Here is a 21876-nt window from a genome sequence, read left to right as displayed (position 1 = left end):
TCTCTCTCTCTCTCTCTCTCTCTCTCTCTCCTCTCTCTCTCTCTCTCTTTCTCTACCCGTATACTCGGTTTTACGTAAACCCACAGGGACGTCGTGTATGCGGATTTGACAAAAATAAAAAAGCAAATAAAATAAAATTTGACAAATGAAAAAGAAGAAGAAATGAAAAAACTACAACAAAAGTCTAAAAAAGAAGGGAACTAGGAGAGAAAAAATGGGTTGAAAAAAAAAAAGAAAAAGAAGAAAAAGAGAATACTAGTTGTCCCCGTGACGTTTGATCGAGCGAGGTGAAGAGGAGGAGTAGGAGGAGTAGGAGAGGGGGGTGGGGAAGGGGACAGGCTCTTCACTTTTAGCGACGTCGTTCAACCGCGATCATCGAACTCGTTGACGAATTCGTGGAAAACAAAAGGGACGAAAAATAGAAAAGAAGGATAAAAGGGAGGTAACGCGAAATCCGCGCAAACAGTGTGCCGCCGAGAGCAAGGGTGGGTGGGTGGTTGAATGGAGGGAGGAAGGAAGGAAGGAAGGGAAAACGAGGGGGGAAATAAGGGGGGGTCCTTTGGAAGGGGGAGAGACAAAATGGATGTTCTCGATTGTCTGGTCCACGTCTGGACGGCAACGGCGCCAGGACGCTTCTTCGGTTTCGTTGCTTTAGCATCGTTCGGAACTTGTGCTTCCCTTTCCTCTCTTTCTCTCTCGTAGCCCGTGGGGAATCGGAATGCCGGGATTCGTCCTGGAAAATGGACGCATTCCAAGCGGGCAAACGACGATGCCATTCGTACGGCACTGCGGTCTACCTATTTCTATCTCTTTCTCTTCCCCTTCCCCTTCCTAGTTCTTTCTAACTACGTTCTTTTCTTATCCTCTTACAACGTATGCATTTATAGTTGCAAGAGCTTTAAAACTAAGAGAACAAGAGAGAGAGAGAGAGAGAAAGAAAGAAAACGTTCCACTTTTCCACTTGGATTCGCAACACTTTGTCATCCTCTCTCGAAACTTGTGTATACTTGTGTATATGTATGTGTATGTGTATGTGTATATATATATACGTAAAAGATTACTAGAAACGAGCACGAACACAACCTATCCGAAAACTACAAACGAGTTTAAACTTTTTAAAACGATTCCTCTTTTGGTATAAGAAAAGAAAAGAAAACAAAAATCGGGAAAACGAAACGCACTCGTCTCAAATTGTCGAGTCATCCCTACAGCTACATACGTTTTCTCTGTTAAAATACTATGCTGGAAAATATGTGGTCTATGGGATCGAAGATTGTAGTAGTTGGTTGGTTGGTTGGTTGGTTTGTTGGTTGGTTTAGTTCATCGGTCTTTTTCTCAAGGACCTTTCCTTCTGTTGTACGTAAGAGGCTTTCTTTTCATTTCCTAACGAGGTTAAGAAAGCAATAGAGCGTAGCTCAAAGAAAGAGAGAGAAGGAAAGGGAAATAATTCTTCCCCTAGGGTCAACTGTTGGCTATGGTAGAAATAGGAAAGACAAGGATATACCGTATTCTTTACTCTTCTTCTAATACCCTTTCTCTCTCTCTTTCTTTTTACCCGTATTACATCGGATTTTTCCAAGGCGATGAGAAAAAAATAAAAAAGAAAGCAAGAAGAAAAAAAAGAAGAAGAAGAAGAACTCGAGAAGAAAACTGATTGCCCTGTGCTTTTCTACACCAAATCACGAGCTCCAACGTTTATTTATTTTTATTTTGTCTCCCCTTTTTCCTCTCCCTCCCGCCCTTCCCTCAACCGCGTGGAAAGGTTTTTTCTTATTTTCTTTTTATTTTCTAACCTTCGAAGGCAATATTTTTCAGATCTTTAACCGTTGTCATAGAATATGTAGGATAAGAGAATTCGTGTATTTTTCTCATTGAAATAAATGTAAATGTTTGATGTAAGTTTTATAAGATTCTTCTTCTTCTTCTTCTTCTTCTTCATCTTTTTCTTGTTCTTTTTCTTTTATTTGTGAAATATAAGCACGACCGGATAGTATATTTCGAAATCCTCTTGAACGATGATGATGTACTCACTTCAGTAACGCAAACGTTACCGAATGTAACGAGCAAATTGTAAATGCCAGGCACGCGTTTGGATTAAATCTACAAAAGTTAGCAATGTTTTATTCAACTCTACTACAACCACTACTACTACTACTACTACTAATACTAATACTATTACTAGAAGTCGGTATATGTACAGCAAGTTTTAATAGAATTACGTTAGCCCCTATTCAACGAAAAAAAACGCAGAGTTTTTTTACAGGAAAAATATAACTATAAAATATACACATGTATATATATATATATATATATATATAAATCCTATGTAAAAGTTCCACCACCACCCTAAAATGTTTTTACTCGCTTTTGTAAAACGGCCAAAGCTCGAGAATCGGCTTCCTGTGTGTCCATTGATTATCCGCGAGTGGACTATTATTCTAAAATCCCTTTTCTTTCTCTTTTCTTTTTTATTTCTTTTTATCCAAGGGTGCACCTGCTCCCTGTTACACCCACCCATCCGAACCACCATCGAGATAGGAGGAAGAAAGAAAGAAAGAAAAATTATTCCTAGGAAAGAAAAAGTCTACAGATTCTCTCCCCCATTTGTCCTTTCATCCTGAAAGCAGCTGCGATTTACAGTCGGTCATGAAAATATTCGAACAAACCAGTATAGATTTGATATTTATATTCTATATTTTAACTAAATGTACAAATGACTAAAGAAATATATTTTGACATTATAAAAAACATTGTTTTTATTCAACAAAAATCTCCCAAAATATTCATTGGTTATACAGAATGTCTGAGATTTTGTTCTTAGAAACATTGTGAACGTATTGTACGTTTAAAAATAAAATTAGTAAGAGTATTTTATAACGGACATCATAAATAGATATAAAAATACTAACGGAATCAATTTTAGTTGTCAAAGTGGGCATATTATGTTTTATATACATTTATCTACTATCCCTTATCACATTTATCTAATATTATATAATTTATAAAATTGCATTTATTTATATATAAGTCCGCGAGAGAATCCATTTTAAATGTTCGCGATAGGGACGACATTATTAAAACAAAAAATAAAATGAAAAAAGAACCGCAGACAAGTGTTCCAAAAACTAACCACAATGTTACAGAAAAAACAAAACGTGGTGTCACTATACATCCAAATAAACGTGCAAAAAGTCCTGCGTGCATAGAAAATTACAACGATCGGATAACCAGAAAAAAATCAAATATCATATATTAACGCAATAAACAAAAATAACAGATTTCAGTTTGTCAAAGCTTACATTTCTAAAGAAAATTGATGAAACGGTACGACGTTATTTTTCCCGACAAGAACAAATTTGATATTTATGATGATGACTAAAGAATGAAAGAGTAAGAAAAAATATAGAACATAAATATCAAATCCATATCTATATTCAAATTATTTTTTCTGACCGACTGTATATTACTCTCCGTACTTCCGATCGTTCTCTAATTTATCAATTCGTTTTATGTTTTATTATCACCACGTTTACGACGAAGGAAAAGCTCGACGAAAAATATAATGCAAAAGAGAGAGGGTCGGAGAGGGGGAGAAGGAGAGAGAAGGAAAAGAAGGATATTTTTAATGAACAAAGAAGGAAAGTGGCATCGATCATGTTTATGAGAAAGTTGAATCGTTGTCAGTCTGTCGACAAGGATCATTTTGGTCGACTCGTATAGAAACGTTGAAGGAGGATGAGAAAGTGAAGAGGGAAGGGAAAAAGGGAAGAGGAGGAGGAGGAGAAGAAGAAGAAGAAGAAGAAGATGAAGGAGGAGAAGGGGTTTGAGAGTAGCAAAGGGAAGGGTGGCCCTGGCGCCATGGGACCTTTACTCGTCTTCTTCTCTCTTTCTCTTGCCCTCTCTTCTCCCCTTTTCTCTATCCTTCTTTCTCTACGACGAAACATGTTCCAGTCACGTAACGTTAAATTGATCAATTATTTCTCCAATTGTCGTTCAAAGCCGGCAACGTTTGCAGTACGTATCGGTGTTCTCGTTCGATTACCTGTGCCAGACAATGTCGGCTATTTTCTACGCTTCAGATTTGTTCATCCAAATAGAAAAGTTCACATATCCTACTAGAATACATGCAAACGAAGAAACGAAAAAATAATGGAAACCGAAATATTTGTCTTCGTCTAGTGTGACGTTTTATCTAACTTCAATCTTACAGCAACTAATTTTTACTTTCTTGTGTAACAATGAGATTAAATTAACAAAGATAATATCAAATCGGTACACTACAGATTTTCTTAAAACTTTATACAATTGTATGAAAGGATCATTTAAGATTATACATTGTACTCCAGTAAGCAGGATTCAGAACTGGATCGTTTCTAAAATATAGAAGGACAAATTGTGTACTAATATTCTTACGTATCAGTTATTTTGTTCTTTAATTTAAATATTATTAAAATAAATATTATTTCTGTACGTTTTATTTTCATTTTTGTATGGTATGTTTTATTCACTTTATTCTTATTTCTTCAATTCAACTGTAAACTATTCTTTTTTCTATCTTTCTAATGTATTTCATCATAATTTTATGAGAAATATAATGAAAAATAAAATCAATTTGTATTATAGAACGGTGTCAAGTTTCTTCTACTTGCACATACATATGTGTTATTTAATCATCTTACTGTGATGCAATATATTATCTTAAACGACTCTTACAACTGTATAAAGTTTTAAAAGTATCTAAAATATACGTATCTGACGATGCTTCTGCCCTAATAAGTCTAACTCTGATGCATCTAAAATATTACTACATACATTAGATAATTTTTTTTCCAAGAGACACATAATTCCATTAAAAAAAAAAACCCCCTTCTTGTTATTCCAATACGTCAGACAAGCGTATAAAAGAATCCAAAGGATTTACATGAAGAAAAGAATGAAATCCGGTTCTTATTGATTATGTAAAACATATTCCATATGTTTCCAATATTCGAAAGGCTCCCCCTACTTATTCATCCTCGTAATCCTTTTCCCCCGTTAATACAAAAAGTAAAGCATTGGACCAAGACATAAGTTTTTCTTTAACTTTAGTACGAGACACACACACTTTTTTATCATCTAACTATACTTTACTTTCTTACTCTTGAGCTTTTTTTCTTAAACTTTAAGACGAAGACATATATATATATATATACACTTCTTAGCATCAATCTCTCTCCTTCTCTCTCCCTCTCTTTCTTTTTCTCTTTCACAGACACTAAACTCAACACTCTTTGGTTGAATAATATGAACGCTTAGCGATTTCTCGCCGCGGGACACGTTCGTCCCTTTCTCTCGTTTCTGTGGTCTGCTGTGTATTCTACTATACTGTGTTGTGTTATACTGAGCTGTTGCATTGCAGCCTTCTCTCACATCTTGGAGCTTATCCCTCTAGTGTGGTTGGATAGTCGTAAAGCAAAGAGCAAGTAAAAGCAAGTATGTCTGCAAGTTAACATAAGTGTACGCGTATGGAGAACCAGAGAGAAAGCGTACGCTTGTTGAATTTTTACGATAGTTCTCTCTCTCTCTCTCTCTCTTATCCCACCCTCCCACACCCCCTCCTTCTCCTCCTCCTCTTTCTTCTTCTTATTAGTCTTATCCTCTTTCCTACTATTTATAGCAAGACTCCAAGACAAGAAAATATCTGGCTACTTTTCTCTCTCTCTGTCTCTCTTTGTCTCTCTCTCTCTCACTCACTCATTTTCTTTCTCTCGAACTTTCTCTGTCTCTTTCTTTCTTCTTCTCTTTCATTTTTTCAATCCTTCTTGAAGATGTACCTTGTGCTAAGTACCACTTTCAATGGCTCCGATTATTACAGTCTACGACTAATAATACCCAATTGCTATGCAGATCGGTATATTAATTTCATAGTCGAACAAATCTATCGTGGGATTTATCTTCTCAATTATCGTTATTAATGATCGATGATTCGTTCGAAAGTCGAACGAAATGATAGATCGAAGTAAGTAAAGAAAAAGAGCGAGAGTAGATTTGTTTCTTTTTTCAAAATGATCTACGTAAAGACAATTGTGTAGGATAAGTGTGGGTATTACTGTGATTAATGTTTAAAAGTTGAATAACATAATGAAAGATAATTATTTCTTTTTTTTTTTAAATTTTATTTACCACTCAATATTAAACCGTTCAAGGGTACCGTGGGTTCTTGCCATGTTTGAATAAGTATTTCTATTTTTTTTCAATTAAAATTATAAATTACAAAATAAACTATTTTATATATTTATGGAGTAGTAATAAATTTCTTCAGATTTTTTTAAATAATAATAACATTGAAAAAATTTGCCTATCGTTAAAAAAAAGAAGTGTTAATATCTTCGATTAACTATTAAAAATATGCGTTTTTAATACAGCCGCAATAATACCCACATTTATTTTAATTCATTCTCTTTAATCTCATCTCGTTAATATCTATCTGTAAATATTGTTTTTGATCAATAAAAAGAGATAAAAAGTTAAACAAAGAAAAAGAAAGACATGCAATCGATCAAATAAACGAGAGCATTGTTCGATCCAGTTGATTTGGACAGATGATTGAAACAATCGTTGGATACAAAAGAAGAAAGAAAATTCATATAGTTAAAAGCACGAAATCTACCAATAAATAAACGTAAGCTCGATCGATCCCGTATTTTATGAGAACAAAAATATTGGTGGTACTTCTCCGAATGGTATAAAAAAAAAAAAAAAAAAAGAAAGGAAAGAAAGGTAAAAAAAAAGAAAAAGATAGAGTGAAGAGAGAGAGAGAGAGAGAAAGAGAGAAATAATAAAAATGCGAAAAATAATCGAACTTTCAAACATATTTTGTTTGTTTTCTCAAAAATATAACTTCTGGCCACGGTATATCAGATTAATTTCACTAGCTAGCAGCAGCTAGCCACCCAATACTGCAGAGCAGTTTAGTTACATGGGGAAGAGGCCAATGGTGTATCTTGATTTACGTCGAGCACGATAGCAGCAATGGTATTCGACGATCGACTTTCAAACGAATTCGTTTGAGAAAAAAGTGGCCAGACGAGAGATAACTGTTTCCACCAACGAATTCATCTCCCTTGCACATGCACATTTACAACCACCACTTAACCACCTTCCTTTCTCCCCCATCCCCTCCCACTTTTATTCTTTTCTTTTAAATTTTTTGTTTCTGTTGATTAAAACATTCTCGTGTTCAAAGAAGAAAAAAAAAGAAGAAAAAATCTTACTCTTTCGCACTTTGTAAACGTTAAATTAAACGTCAGTTCTGATCGGACGTTAAAGTAAGTCATTTACATTGGTTCTAATTGGCATTCGTTCTTTATCAAATTCTGTGCTCAAAAATCGCAATAAGTCGATTCCATTCAATATTCTTATTTATATGAATACGTTTCACATATATATGTGATGTGTGTGTGTGTGTGTGTGTGTGTGTGTGTGTGTGTGTGTGTGTGTGTGTGTGTGTGTGTGTGTGTGTGTGGTGTGTGTGTGTGTGTGTGTGTGTGTGTGTGTGTGTGTGTGTGTGTGTGTGTGTGTGTGGGTGTGTGTGTGTGTGTGTGTGTGTGTGTGTGTGTGTGAAACGCAGAGATATTATTAGTTATAAAGGGCTCCGTTGTTAATGACTGGGGCCAGCTAATGTAAGTAAGAAAACTTTGGCGTTACTCCTTATCGAAATTCTTTATTATCGAAACTCGACCGCAATCGATACTCAAAGCTAAACAAAGTATTGCTTTTATAGAGATTTAAGAATATTAAAAAACTACGATAATTATGATCAAACAGTAATCTAATTAAATCGAATCCGAAATAATACACATTTCAAATCTACAAAATCTACAAAAAAAATTAAAAAAGTTGTTTGGTGCCGTACATGAGACGAATTTCGAATTCGCAGGAATACACAAAATTCTATGATAATTAAAATGATTTCTTTTCAAAAACTGAAAATCGTTATTCGAGTATTAATTCTAAGACGAATTTTTTCAACCCGCCGTGTCTAAATATTTTTCCAATTTATTTTCAAGGTGGAAAATAACGATTCAAAGATGACCATTATGTGGTAATTTGATAAAACTCGTCACTTTTTTTTTTTTTACAGATTTTTCCAATTTATTTTCAAGATGGAAATAACGATACGAAGATGATGACGAATACACACGATTCGTTAAAGTTTCAGAGATGAAACGTTTAATTTTCCTTAGTTATCGTAGCGTTAAAAGTACACGGATTTCTAGGATATAGAAAAATCCTTGAGAAAAGGAAAAAAAAACACCACAACGATCCAGGTTACCTATCGCTAAATCATCGAGGTTATCGCACAATACCTTCCTTTTTTTACAGAATACGTAAGGAAGAAGAAAAAAAACTTACAAAGCATCTTCTTGTTCGCATTCTTCTTTCATGAAAGAAGAAGAAGAAGGAGAAGAAGAAGAAGAAGTGGAGATGAGTTCGGAAAAACGTTTCGAATAGCGTAGCTGCCGAGCTAACATTTTGTGCGCGTTATTCAGCGCTTTTACGTCACTCGAAAGGAAGGGAAGGTCGATTGGAAGAAAACGAGAAGGAAAAAATTGAATTAAAAAAAAAAAATTATAGAAAAGAAAATTTGAACAAAGAGGATTAAGGTGTAACTGAATGAGAGAGAGAGAGAGATAGAGATAGAGAGAGAAAGGATTAATAAGTTTGCTACTCGAAAAGAATTCGAGTGACTCTTAAAGGTACTCGACGAGTAGACACACACAAACACACACACACACACACATATACACAGAGATCTAGCATTTCCTAACAATCAATGGAATCCGATTACAGTTATCATGATTGCGAATAAGTTAGTATGAAATCCTTTTTCTCTCTTTTTTTTTTTTATTAACCCTCTTTTTCTTCTCATTTTGTCACGATACGTGACTTCAGGTTGCGTGTATATTGTACTTGTAAAAAGTTACATGTTGATACATCTAGATACGCTAGGTTTTCTCGTAATAGGATACCCAAGCATTGCATGCTACCTGTCGTTCGAGACTACATTTTTACGAAGAAAAAATATAGAAGAAGAAGATGAGAAAATAGGCGAACGTAGAGAAAACTGCATTTCAATGAACATGCGCGAAGAAAGGTTTTTTCTATGGCAAAGAAATTTCATTGTCAATTTTTATAATACATTACATTCAAATATTGTATAAATATTACTTTTTCGATACTATCAATTTATTTAAAGCCCGCATTCTCGCAACTTTTAACAACAATTTATTCTATCTGGCCTCGCTCTTCGATGATAAAAAAATAAAAACAAAAAATAAAACATATTCATAATTCATGAAACTTTCTATCCAATTTTTTCCTACCCTCTGAATAAAAATATGAAAAAAAAAGAAAAAAAAGATACAAATGTTGAATCCTACGCATTGTTTCATTACATATTTGTTAAATAAATATTTCCTTCCGATCGTTATCGATATATTTATATCTACACTCTTGACGCATTCTACTCTCCTCCTCTTCCTCTTTTTCCACCACCACTACCAACATTCTCCAACCCTTTAAAAATATTCTACAAATTTTGTTATCAACAATTTTACAAATAAATATTTCCCCTTCGAGTTAAATGAAATCTCATCAATTTATTTACATCGTTTCGTACGAATAGGGGAGTGCGAGTGTGAGTTTCAGTTCGAGAAGATAAAACGACCGAGTAAAGTGAAAAGAGAGGAGTAGTCAAGAATACGAAGAAGAAGAAGAAAAAGAAGAAGAAGCAAGAGGAGAAGGAGAGGGAGGAAGAGGAGAAGGAGGGGGAGGAGGAGAAAAAGAAGGAGATTGTGGGTCACTCGAAGGCGCGTTCCACTTTCTCCTTTCTTCGGTTTTTCGACAGAGGTCCATGACCTCTCGATTGAAGACCAGTCGTCTTCTTGAATCGACCCTACTTTATTACCTCACAGGAAGTTGTAAACCTGCTTTCATCGCAGTGTCCATTCAATCAAACGATCTTCGACAAATTACACAAATTACATCGGCCCGTGACCAACTTTCGATCGTTACGGTATTACTATTACTATCCAACCATCATCTTCCGATAAATAAACCGAACGAAAATCTTAACTTAAAAGAAAACGTACGAATAACGTTCGCACAAAATGATCCAAATTCTACAAGAAAATTATTTGTAATCATTCAATTTTAACATTAGACGACTTCGATACGAATTACTTGCGTAAAAAGTTAAAAAAACAAAAATTATCAAATACTACTCATTTTCAATTAAATTCAAACAAATCCTATGTAAAATGGAATATCTATAAATGAAACAAAAAAAAAACAAAAAAGGAAAAAAAAAGGTAAACATAGTCTCGCGCTTTTTTAAAATCACTGGGAAACCGTTAATACGAGTTAATCCTAAAAAATTGTTTGGTTAATCTCTCTCTCTCTTGCTCGTGATCGATAAAAGACAGAAAGAGAGAGAGAAAAAGAAAAAGGAAGAAAAAAAACGGAAAAAGGAGAGAAAATAACGTAGCAACCGGATTTAACACGCAACACGGTGGGTTGAAGAAGGAAGGAAGGAAAGAAGAGGAGGGTGGAAGGGAGGGAGGGTTAGGATAGAACGGAAGAGAACAGGGAGGAATAGGAATGATCCGAATAAAATAAATGATAGAAATGCGAATGAGAGCCTCTGCGGACCATTAGGAAGGCAGAAACACTCGCGAACTATACACACGCTAATCGATTTTCGCGATCGGAACGCGGGACCGAGAGAAACGAAGCTTTACGAGGGATTACTACGATTATCCGAATAATTACCTCGGCAGTTTTGGGGATCGCCAACGGAGGAGATAGACAACGAAAGGGAGGGTGCATGGGTGTGGGAGTTGGGAGTTGGGCTCGGGCTTGGAATGGTGGCAAGTTGGGTAGGGGTTGGTTGTAGGTACGAGAACGAGGGAGGCAAATAAAGCTGGCCTCGGTCGTATAGGCGCCACGACTCCCACCAATTCCATCTGTGTATTTAGTTCCACCATTTGTCATTGACCGTATAATCGAGATCAGCTCCCAAAGTACCCCCTACCCCTTCCCCCTCTCCTCCCTCCCTCAACTCTAACGCTAAGTCTAAACAAATTCTAAACATATTGTCAAATTTTACGAACGAATTTTCACGATGCAATTTATCTAGGGTTAGGTGTGAGGTATTATACTGCGGTTTAATCATATTAACGTTTAATTTATGAAACATTATGTTCGATAACAAATATCAAATTTTGAGGAAACCCTAACATCGATATTATGCGAAAAGTTGAAAAAAAAAGAAATTAAAAATTATAAAACGAAGCAATAAATTGAATATACCGACGATTATATATTACATTATATTACATCTATATATACTATCTTTTCTCTCCCTATTTTTTACAAGATTAGATAAGGTAGTGAAAGAACATACCATTGGAACGTAAACAAGTGTTATTACACAACAGTAAAAAAAAAAAAGAAACAAAACATCATAAAATTCTTTTCTTCCCTTATTTTATCCTCTTACAATAAAAGATAAAAATTAAGATAATAATAAAATGAAATAGTAAAAAGTGTTATCTCCATTGACACGTGTATGCACGCCTTAATTATCGATAAGATTAAAGATATAAACGATTGCATCCTTCAACGATGTTATCATCCCGGTCTAAAGGTAATAGAATATATCAACAAAAAAGAAAAAAAGAAAAAGAAAGAAAGAAAAATAAATGCGTCATGAAAAATATCAGACAGAAAGATAGAGGGATTAGGATTAAGTGCAGGTGTCGAAGTAGGACAATATTTCAAACTCAACATAAACGATAAGAATCTCTTCTTCCAGATGCAATTTTCTTATCGGGGTTAGATAAGGAACGTCTCTTATTCGCGAGTACGACGTCCTGCTAACATAAGCTGAAGGAGGAAAGCCTTCCTCCACGACTTCCAGGAACCCTTTGATGCTTATCGCTTTCTAAGATTGTTCAGAAGGGGGTGGCACGGTCGAAGGAACACGGCGCACGCCATAACACTCTATGGGTGTTCAGGGGTGAGCAAGAGAGGACATATATAAGGTAGAAAAAGGAAGTAAAAAGGGCAATAAAAGCGGATGACTCACCAAGTGTTTTGCAGCTTGCGCCGCGGAGGGAATCGCCAGCTAGCTGAATGATAGCCATAAGAAGATCGCCAAGCATTAAGCAAGCGACATGATGAGTCTGGCATCGCCAGTGCAAAACGTGATGAGACGCTGGTAACAGCCAACCAGCAGCCAGGGTTGCTGCCAAGAACACTGCGCTGATGATAAAGCCCACGGGATACAGCGTTAACCTGATGTCTGTTGCTTGCACGTGTGGCCTGAAAACAATGCACACGCATATTCTCTATATAGTATACATACGTTCAATTAGGTAAACTTTCCCCCCTTTCCCCTCATTCCCGCCCCTTGCACACCCTTTTCAAACTAATCATCATTCGATCAAAATGTATAAATAATATTACATTCATAAATGCAATTGATTAGAGTGTTAACAAGATGTGTTTGACTTAACGTTTGGTAATAAAGAAAACAATTATTTCATTCTTGAATTTTTGCCTAACCGAAGACAAATTATCCCGACTACTTTCTTTCGTTGAGCTTTTTCTAACGGCTCCTAGTTTAATTAAACTCGAAGTAACTTTATCTCTCGGTATCAGCAACCGATCGATTGGCCGCGTGCCAGTATGGCATGCCAGCGAGTTATTCCATCGATCTTTTATGCTGAGGGATCGCTTTCTCTCTCACTCATTCCCTCTCACACATACATGTACACGTACGTACGTTCACTCTTTATCCATCTATCTCTTTTGCACGCTTGCAAGTTCCTCGTTCCATCGAAACGTATACGAATAATGCACCGTAATACTTCATCGCGTTTCGTCCAACGCATGCCTGATTAAATTTCGCCCTTCGCCCTTTTGCCCTTTGCCCTCTTTCTCCTCCCCCCTTCCCCTCTCCTCCACCTCCTATCATTCTCCCCACCAATCCTATCTATGATTCTTCATGGTACATTCTCATCCCTCTTAAGAAAGAGAAATCAAAACGTGATACAACCTTTTGGACTTGACTCGTCTTCCTGACCTCGAATTATCGATAAAAATATTTATCAATGGTATTACCATATTTTTCATTCTAAGTAATTCTTTGAGTTCATTTGAAATAAGAAAATTAATTTATTATTTCATTTATTATTTTACAAATTAATTTCTTATTTTATTTATTTATTATTTCGTTTATTTAAGATTTAGATTGAAATAATTATTCTTAGAAATATTAAAAAAAGTACTGGATAAATTCTTTCGGAAAAATATAATTATACTCGTTCGTATGAATCATTCTCCAAGTGCGATCATCATTCTCGCATAGCAAAAGACAAACATTCATTTTTCTATAATATTTTATTATATGATTATTATGAAGTTATGTATATATATTCATAGCTTCTTTGTTCGAGAATAATATCTATGATTAATTAAGAAATAAATTAGTTTGCATATTAACAATTTCGAAGAAAATAATATGAAAATTATATTGTAAAAGAATAGGCACAGGAAAAGAAAAACATAAACAGGCAGACACACAGGGCATACATACACACACATCAACAAAAAGAGAAAGTTAGGAAAGAGGTTGAGAGAAGAGAAAACGTTTTGAAAAGATTCTTCGATAATTTGGCCATAAAAACGTGTCGGAGAACGTAGCATAGAAGAAGAGTCTTTAAATTTCCATTTATTATCTGGAAAAGGGCGATATAGGTATCTGAAGCGATAAAGAAAAAAAAAGGGGAAAAAAAAAGGAAAAAGGTAAATGTAAAGCAGGGGCGGAACTACAATACCGTAAGATCCCGCCACAAGGGGCAGGAAGGGCGACCGATAACTTATGCATTTATTATTTTCCTAATTTTAATCAAATTATCCCTAATTTAAATTAGATTAAAAGCACACTGACAAATACAAAAAATTTACAAAAGAATTTAAATCTTTAACAAATTGTTTATTTTAAAGCATAAAACATCAATATTAATATTTTTTATACAATATAATATAACTTATGTTTGTTTTGTGTGATGTAAATTTTCTTTCTTTATATATTATAATATAAATTTTTTGTAATATAAGAATTGTTACGATTTTCCCCCCTAAAAAGTATAAAAATGAAGCTGAATCTTATAAAAATATTGACAGACAAAATTGTTTATTTTAAAGCATTAAATATCAATATTAATATTCTTTAAATAATATAATATAAATTGTATTTTTTTTTTCTAAAATTCCAAAAGTATATTTTGCAGGGTGGTCGAAATATTTGTATTTCCGCTACTGATGTAAAAAGAGATGTAAAAAAAAAATATAAAAAAGAAAAAAAAAAAATAGGAAGAAAGAAATATAGAAAGAAAGAAAGTCTGGACCACGGAATTTCCAACATGGGGATAATATTTATGCGGATTGGTGGTTTCGCGTTACTTCAGAATGACGGTGTGCTGCAAGCACAGCATCTGCGCGTTTCGCGATCGCAAATAAGGGTATAACGTATGCATGCTTTTTCAAAGAGAGACTACTCGTTCAAAGGGGAAACGGAAATCGATCGATAATCGAACCTCTTCGCGTACATATCAACGAGGTATTTCCACTCTTCATCTTTTTCTCTTTTTCTCTTTTTCTCTTTTTCTCTTTTTTCTCTTTCTCTTTCTCTCTTTTTTTTCCCAACTATTCGATGGTAGTAAACAAAATGAGCATACTCGACATATATATCATTTTCTCAAGTTACTCTTGTTTATCACCTTTTTACCTCAATTAAACGTACCGATATATGTTTAATTAATTGCTACGAACGCGTTCGAAAAATTCATTGACTCTGATCAACCTTGTTTTCCGTTCCATTTTCTCATCTTTCATCTCGTTCCTCTCTTTCTCTCTCTCTGTTTCTTTTTCTTTTCTTTTTTAAATGTTATTTTAAAATATAATATATAAATTATCTCACCGAAAAGAGAGAGGAATGGAAACTAATTACGTCGACTGCACTTTTAAAACTACGTGGTGCATACGATTATCTCATTCACTTGGTTACACATCCTCTCTAGTTACGTCATTTTTTTTTTCTATTCTCTTAAAGGAAAAGTATAAAGTTCGCACGTTCCAGATGATAATACGATATTTACGGGAAATGTTCCGGTTGTTGATAAAATCTTAAAAGAAAAAGAAAGAGAAAGAAAGAGAGAGATAGAGAGAGAGGGGGGGAAAGAGATTGTCTGTAATTAATATTATTGTCCTACTTGGAGAACACGATTCGACTGATCGAATTCACGTTTTATAATCAATCATTCGATCTAGAAATGCTTTGGAAAGTATATAAATGAAATCCTACGGGAGATCAATAAATCGAATAAAAAATACATCCACGACTCGCCAACAATTCTTTGCAATTAAGCCGACAGTATTTTCAATGAAACGATGTTTCGTGTATTTTTGCATGACGCGTTATGTCTGAATAAATAACGGAGTGAAAGAAAATATCTTTTCTCTCTCTCTTTCTCTTTCTCTCTTGCAAAGTTCTGTAAAACAGTTAGTGGGGATTTAGTCATGCAACGTTTCACTCTTCGTTTCGTTCGTTCATTTTGTTCGTTCGTTCTTTCGTTCGTTCGTCGTGTACGGTGTCGTAGATGTTTTACGCATCATCGACAACGATGTCAGGTTCTATAATTTTCTATCTTAACCCATAGTCGTCATGGTGAATCTTACTAATATCACCGTAGATAGATATCGTTATTTAAAAAAAAATCTAAAAAATTTACTAATACTCTTAAAGGTTTTTAGAATATCATCTTCTAGATATTCTATATATTTCTAGAATTATATATATGGGGGGCCTGCATTCCATGCCAAATTTACCTATCGAATGAATTTGCATCTGCGATTTTACTGAAAATTTTATATGTTATTGAGCTCGGCAAAATATGTATTCATGATATTTTTTGTATTTTTTTTTAAATTATTTTTTTTTTTCAAATTTTTACGACCACTCTGTTCCGAGAGGAATTTTATTTCGAAATTTGACATTTATTTCTTTTTAAATAGTATATATTTTATAAAATTTTCAACAGAATCGCAAATGCAAATTCATTTCACAGATAAATTTATCATAGAATATCCTACACGTAGTTTATTTTGTTATTTACAATTTGAATTTAAAATAAAAATAGTTATTGAAATATGATACAAAAGCCTAAAAGACCTATGGTGCCGATGTAAAGTTAATATCCATGAAGAAAAAAGGCTGACTATTCAGTTATATTACAGGAAAAGGAAGATTGCGACGAGTCTACCAGTAGAAATTCAAGATTTCTTTCTAACGGGCAAACGATTAGTCAACTGTTTGGTATTTAACAAGGAATGGTCGAACCTTTCGCATTAGCTAAAAAGAGAGTGATAAAAATAAAAGATTCGTTAAAAAAAAATAAAAAATAAAAAATAATAAAACACGAGAAAGGAAGGAGAGAGAAAGAAAGGTATAAAAAAAAAAGATAAAAGTAAGGAAGAAGTTAAGCACTCTCACCTTTGAGGTGCGTGTTCGGAACAGGCAAAGACCTTGACCGCCTGGTTGAGTTCCTTGATCCTCTCGACGCAAAACTGGCCGCTCGGTAAAATAACACCGTCTACTTTCATGCTACCATCAGGCTGCAATACGGCATCTTTTACATCGGCCAAGATCGTGTATTTGTCTCCTCGAGGACAAGCCGGAAATCCTGATACTATATCCACCATTGCTGACGAGTCTCCCAATAACGGTGCCGTGTCTTCCGACTCGTTTACAAAGCTGCATGATTCTCTATAAAAATAACAATTGATATATATATTTTTTATTTATATATATATTTTTTTTTTTAATTGATATTTATGTATATATTTTCATATATATTAATCATGATGTCCTATTTTATTTAGAAATTAATATAAAAGCGTATACGTTAATTAAATGTTTGTTTAATTCGATAGACGATATATTTTAATAAAATTATTTTACAATCGAGTTTAGAAATATTACGAAAAAATATTACCCTGATATAAGCAATAAAAAAAATAAAGTAAATGGTATTTCGTAGTAGGAATACAAACTTCGAATCTAATTGCAAGTATAATGAGTTTTAATTACTTTCAACTTCCGTTGAAATAGAATCGTTTTTCTCTAAACTAACAAACCTTTTTCGATAGAATTCGATTGGGGGAACGTAACGATTTCGTAAACGTAATAACAACGTGTGTGTTACGAAAATAGATATCGAAATGTATCTTGATAATAATCAAAGTAAAAAAAAAATCGAAGAAGGAGAAGAGAAAAAATGAGAGGGGAGAAATTATTTACATTCCTTTTCTCCGCCAAGTTTTACTTTAAAGACGTTCCATGAGAACGGAACAAAAGAAATGTAAACAATGTGCTCGTGAAGGTGTTACGACGTGTTTCACGTAGCTTGACACGAGAAAGAAAATAATAATTATTTACTGTCTTTCGAAATATCTAAGCAAAGAAAATAATACGAATCGACGAAAAACAGAATAAACTGTGAAAATATAAATGTTGCTTCGGTCTTTTACAAGCGATCTGCTTCGTTTGATAAAAGTGAATATAAACATTGAAATTTACTTTATAGATAGGGGATGTAATTTATCTCTTTTTTATATATCTATATATATATATATATCTATATTATTTAAATATAATATTATCTCAATTCGTTGGACCTCAAAATATATTTTTCCTATTTTTTTTTTAAATCAAATCTATATACCAGGGGCGGAACTACAAGACCCTGCAACGCGGGGGGTGGGACAAACTTTTTACACACATCTATAATTTTGTTATTTTATTTAAATTATCCTTAATTAAAATTAGATTAAAAACAAACGTTTATTGAATTTGTAAAATTCCCTTTTCTAAAAAGCATTTAAAAAATAATCTCAATTCTATAAGAATATCGAAAGAAAAATCGTACATTTAAAAACATTAAATACCAATGTTAATATTCTTTATATAATATAATATAAAGGAATGGAGGGGGACCAAACATTTGTAGTTACGCCACTGCTATATACACACACACACATATATATATATATATATATATATATATATACTATATTTCAAACATTATATCGGTTACAAAATTGAAAATATTTATAATTAAAAATAAAATATAAAGAAAGGAATGAAAGTAATACGAACTTTTCTTCATGAAAAATTGCAGATTTTCCACAACAGCGTCTAATCTTTGGTTTCATGGTAGCAGCAGCATGATTACCTTCCGGAGTTTTTTTAACGCAAACCTGGATAGCATTTAGATCGGCACAATAATCGGAAGGTGCGATCGGTTCTTCGACATTTCCATTGACAATGGCAAAGCCATCTTCGAGATAAATAAAAGGTAGAGAGGATCTCGAAGCTATACTAGTTAAAACAGAATCTTCTCGACATTCGGGTCTCCTACCCTCCAAGACATTCCAACTGTCTAACGGTTCGTTAAACTGTTGTAAAGACGGCGAATAGATCTTAGGCTTCCAATCTGTCGTACTTTTCTTACAATCGTTGCTAACCTTACTAACGCCATTCTCAACCGTTACTATTAATTCCTGACCGTGTGGACAACACTTCAATACCGCGATACGCGTAACGGTCGCATCGTTCGGTTCGCAAAATATCGACGAAAACGTTATTACGAATAAAAATAAATAATTATTAATCTTATTCATATTGATATTTTTATTTTTTATTCGCTTATACAATTAACCCCCTAGTAGTCACAGAAAAAAAAAGCGCGGGAAGTGAAGATCAAGCGAAATAATTCATCTTTCACTAATACACTATTATCCCGTGCGAACGATTTATCTTTAAATATCGCGTTATTAGATAATGTCAGTCTTATTTTAAAAACTAACAGTACTGTAAACAAATGTAAACAATGTACAAGATTATCGAATTCCTTTCCGAAGGAAAAAAAACACACCCTACACGTTGGAAGGTTACGCAGTCACTGAAGCTGGTAAACCATGCGACTCGGCAGCGTGTTCGATAGCTGCGCGCGCATCCCCCACCACTCTCGTCCTTATTCGTGCGCGCCTTCCCACTATTTCTCTCTCTCTTTTACTCTTTGTAATACACCTCTCACCTACCACACCTTCGACCTTCGACCTTCGCATTCGTTTCCTCCCCACCTATTTCCCTCCGCCCTTCTTCATACCTTTCTTAAGTACTCCAACACCCTAGGTCCAGGACAAGTTTCCTCTTTCTACCGGAAATGCAACGGTACCATGCGTGTATATTATATATTTTTCCTACACCTTGCACACTCTTATGTTTCCCTATGAGATTTATTTTATTTGGCTTTTTACATTCCTGGAAATATGTTTTAATAAATTACTTATTGTATAATAGAAATTTTAATTATATACGTTACCGTCATAGTTGAAAATCCGTCATTGCTAGTAATACCCCGGCATTGTCATCAATGCAAAGCGCCTTTTGACAAAGTCGGAAATGTATTCATATTTCTCACATTTTCTAGAAATTCCTCCTAGAATATTTCGTTCTAAACCCGCTTATCTTCCGATACGATAAGGAACAAAAGATTCAGATTTTCCCTACATAATAACACACCAACATTGACGTAAGTTCAGTTCATAGAGGTACGCATAGTATAGCGACACGCACGGTCTCAACACCCTCACCATGCTCGCTTCTATGTGTGTGTATGGGAGCAAGGTATGGGTTGTTTGGGAAGAGGAAGGGGGATTTGCATATGCTATGTGTGCCTATACCCGATAATGTATTCTTCTCAACATTGCTTAAATAGTAACTTGATATTCTATAGGATACCAAAGTATTATGTTCAATGCTTAGGAAAAGTCTGTAAGAATTTTTCTGTTTCCGACTTTGTCAAAAGGCGCTTTGCATTGATGACAATGCCGGGTATTGCTAGCAATGACGGATTTCCGACTATGACGGTAACATATATATACAGTATTTATCGATTATTTGTCAACGATATTTGATCATTTGTTTATATTTGTATTTAACTTATGGTTATGGATTCAAATTACAAATATCATTTATACACTACTAGGTATATTTGATTTCATTTTTCGTAGGAAATTAGATACTTCAGTATGTTTATATAACAATTATGATACAATATAATAATTAAAATTAAACAGTTAAACATTAGAAATTATTAAATGAGATTGATGTTTTTAATGAAACTTTTAATTTCAAGAAAATTTAGTTATTATTTTGTTATTAATATATTTGACTATATTAATTTTTAATAATTGTAAATTGTAAACAAAGTTAGTAGAATTAACTTAAAATGACAAATGAAACATAGCAACGTCGAAACATCATTTGTTATTTAATATTAATCAATAATTTCAACGTCATAGATTAAATTCAATAACAAAATTATAATAATATATATATGTAATACATGTAATTACAAGGATGATTAATCCGTCATTCGAGAATCTCATTTGACAAGAACGGAAGAACGCGTGACTAAGCAGAGATCCTGAAAGAAAATTCTTTGAAGTAAATTCAGTCTTGCAAGAAAGCCTCGTCAAAATATACATTTATGGCCTTGGATGGGCCATTCGGTATATTATTGATAAAAGAAACATTCTTATTAATGGAGTTAAATTAATAAACAATTGTTATAAGAATAAATAAATTTAATATATAAGAATAATTAAATTTTCTAACGCGAACTTCCTTGAAATCGATCACACAGTTATTGATCTTATATAACGATCCAATCATCATTTCTACTAAACGTCTAATAAAACAAATTTCAAGGTGAAAAGAGAGATAGAAAAAGAGAGAGAGAGAGTTAAAAGGAGTAAACAACACGATCGTTTGCGAATGAGAGTGGAGAATATTTTGCGAAGCTTTTTCAAAATAGCATCCACCAACGCTTAATATTCGCTTACAAAACGTTTCCGTTCTCTCTTTCTCACGCTCTCTCTCTCGCATACGTGTTTCTTTTTTTTGTTTTAATATTTTTGTTTCCACAAAAAAAAAACTTTCAAACGACTCTGTAACGTTTCTATGTGGGTGTAAAATTCTTCAGAATAGCTTGTTTTTCTGTTTTATATATTTTTTATATTTTATTTGTTAGAACGTATATGCACCAACGAAAGAAACTTCAGGGAAAAATCTTTATGTTTCTCTAACGTAATCGTTTTGTTTCTTCTCTCCGTCAACTTTTGAAAGAAAAAGGATTAAATTTTAAATTAGTCGTTTTGTTAAATCACCATTACGATAATGGATAATAGTTAAGAGAAAGTAACTTCTATCTCTTTCAACAATGTGTTCGCTGACTCGAAAACATCGTTTTTCTAACTCAAGCGGAAACCGCTTGGAAAGTTTGGCGAGTGTGTAAGGGAACAAGGACTATACCAATTAAGCTTCCTCGTCGTTTTGCAACCGACGCAAATTGGAGATTTATGACTGGACAATGTATTGCAAGGCCCTACAGAGAGTCCTTTTCATGGTATTTTACGTGAACAAAGGAGAGTCCTCTTGGATGATTAAAATCTATGCTTGTCGCGACACTCTTTTTCAAAATAACTTTTACGACTATCCTATGAAGACCCTACAATAGATAAATCAATATATTTGAAAAAGAAATAAACAAAAAGAAATTTGTCGAAAAATGTAGAGATTCGTTGTTTAAAAATATTTCGTTACAAATGTCCAAAGGTCTAACTTTGATAATAATTGGAAAGATAAAACAAGGGTGAGAGAGTCGATAGAGCTAACCATAAATCACGAAACTCATGCGTGTA

General features: G+C 33.9%; 1 protein-coding gene and 1 long non-coding RNA gene across 2 annotated transcripts in view; one reads left to right on the top strand and one right to left on the bottom strand.

Annotated features, from left to right (window-relative positions):
* The window catches only part of LOC122522854 (probable G-protein coupled receptor Mth-like 1), a 97159-nt gene extending 78096 nt beyond the window's left edge, over positions 1-19063 (bottom strand). Inside the window, exons 1-3 of the mRNA XM_043644194.1 lie at positions 18266-19063; positions 16601-16873; positions 12131-12366 (exon numbers count right to left, since the gene is read on the bottom strand). Of these exons, the coding sequence (XP_043500129.1) occupies positions 12131-12366; positions 16601-16873; positions 18266-18789 (1033 nt within the window). The 5' untranslated portion in view covers positions 18790-19063. The remainder of the gene's footprint in view (positions 1-12130; positions 12367-16600; positions 16874-18265) is intronic.
* On the top strand, positions 5342-12232 carry LOC122522855. Its single transcript, XR_006305188.1, has 3 exons — positions 5342-5472; positions 11858-12061; positions 12145-12232. It is a non-coding gene; the product is annotated as an uncharacterized LOC122522855 (long non-coding RNA).
* Positions 19064-21876: the final 2813 nt, after the last annotated feature.

This window comes from Polistes fuscatus, unplaced genomic scaffold (assembly GCF_010416935.1).
Source record: "Polistes fuscatus isolate 324 unplaced genomic scaffold, CU_Pfus_HIC Scaffold6, whole genome shotgun sequence".
NCBI classification, from domain to species: domain Eukaryota; kingdom Metazoa; phylum Arthropoda; class Insecta; order Hymenoptera; family Vespidae; genus Polistes; species Polistes fuscatus.
This window is presented reverse-complemented; position numbering and strand designations above follow the sequence as displayed.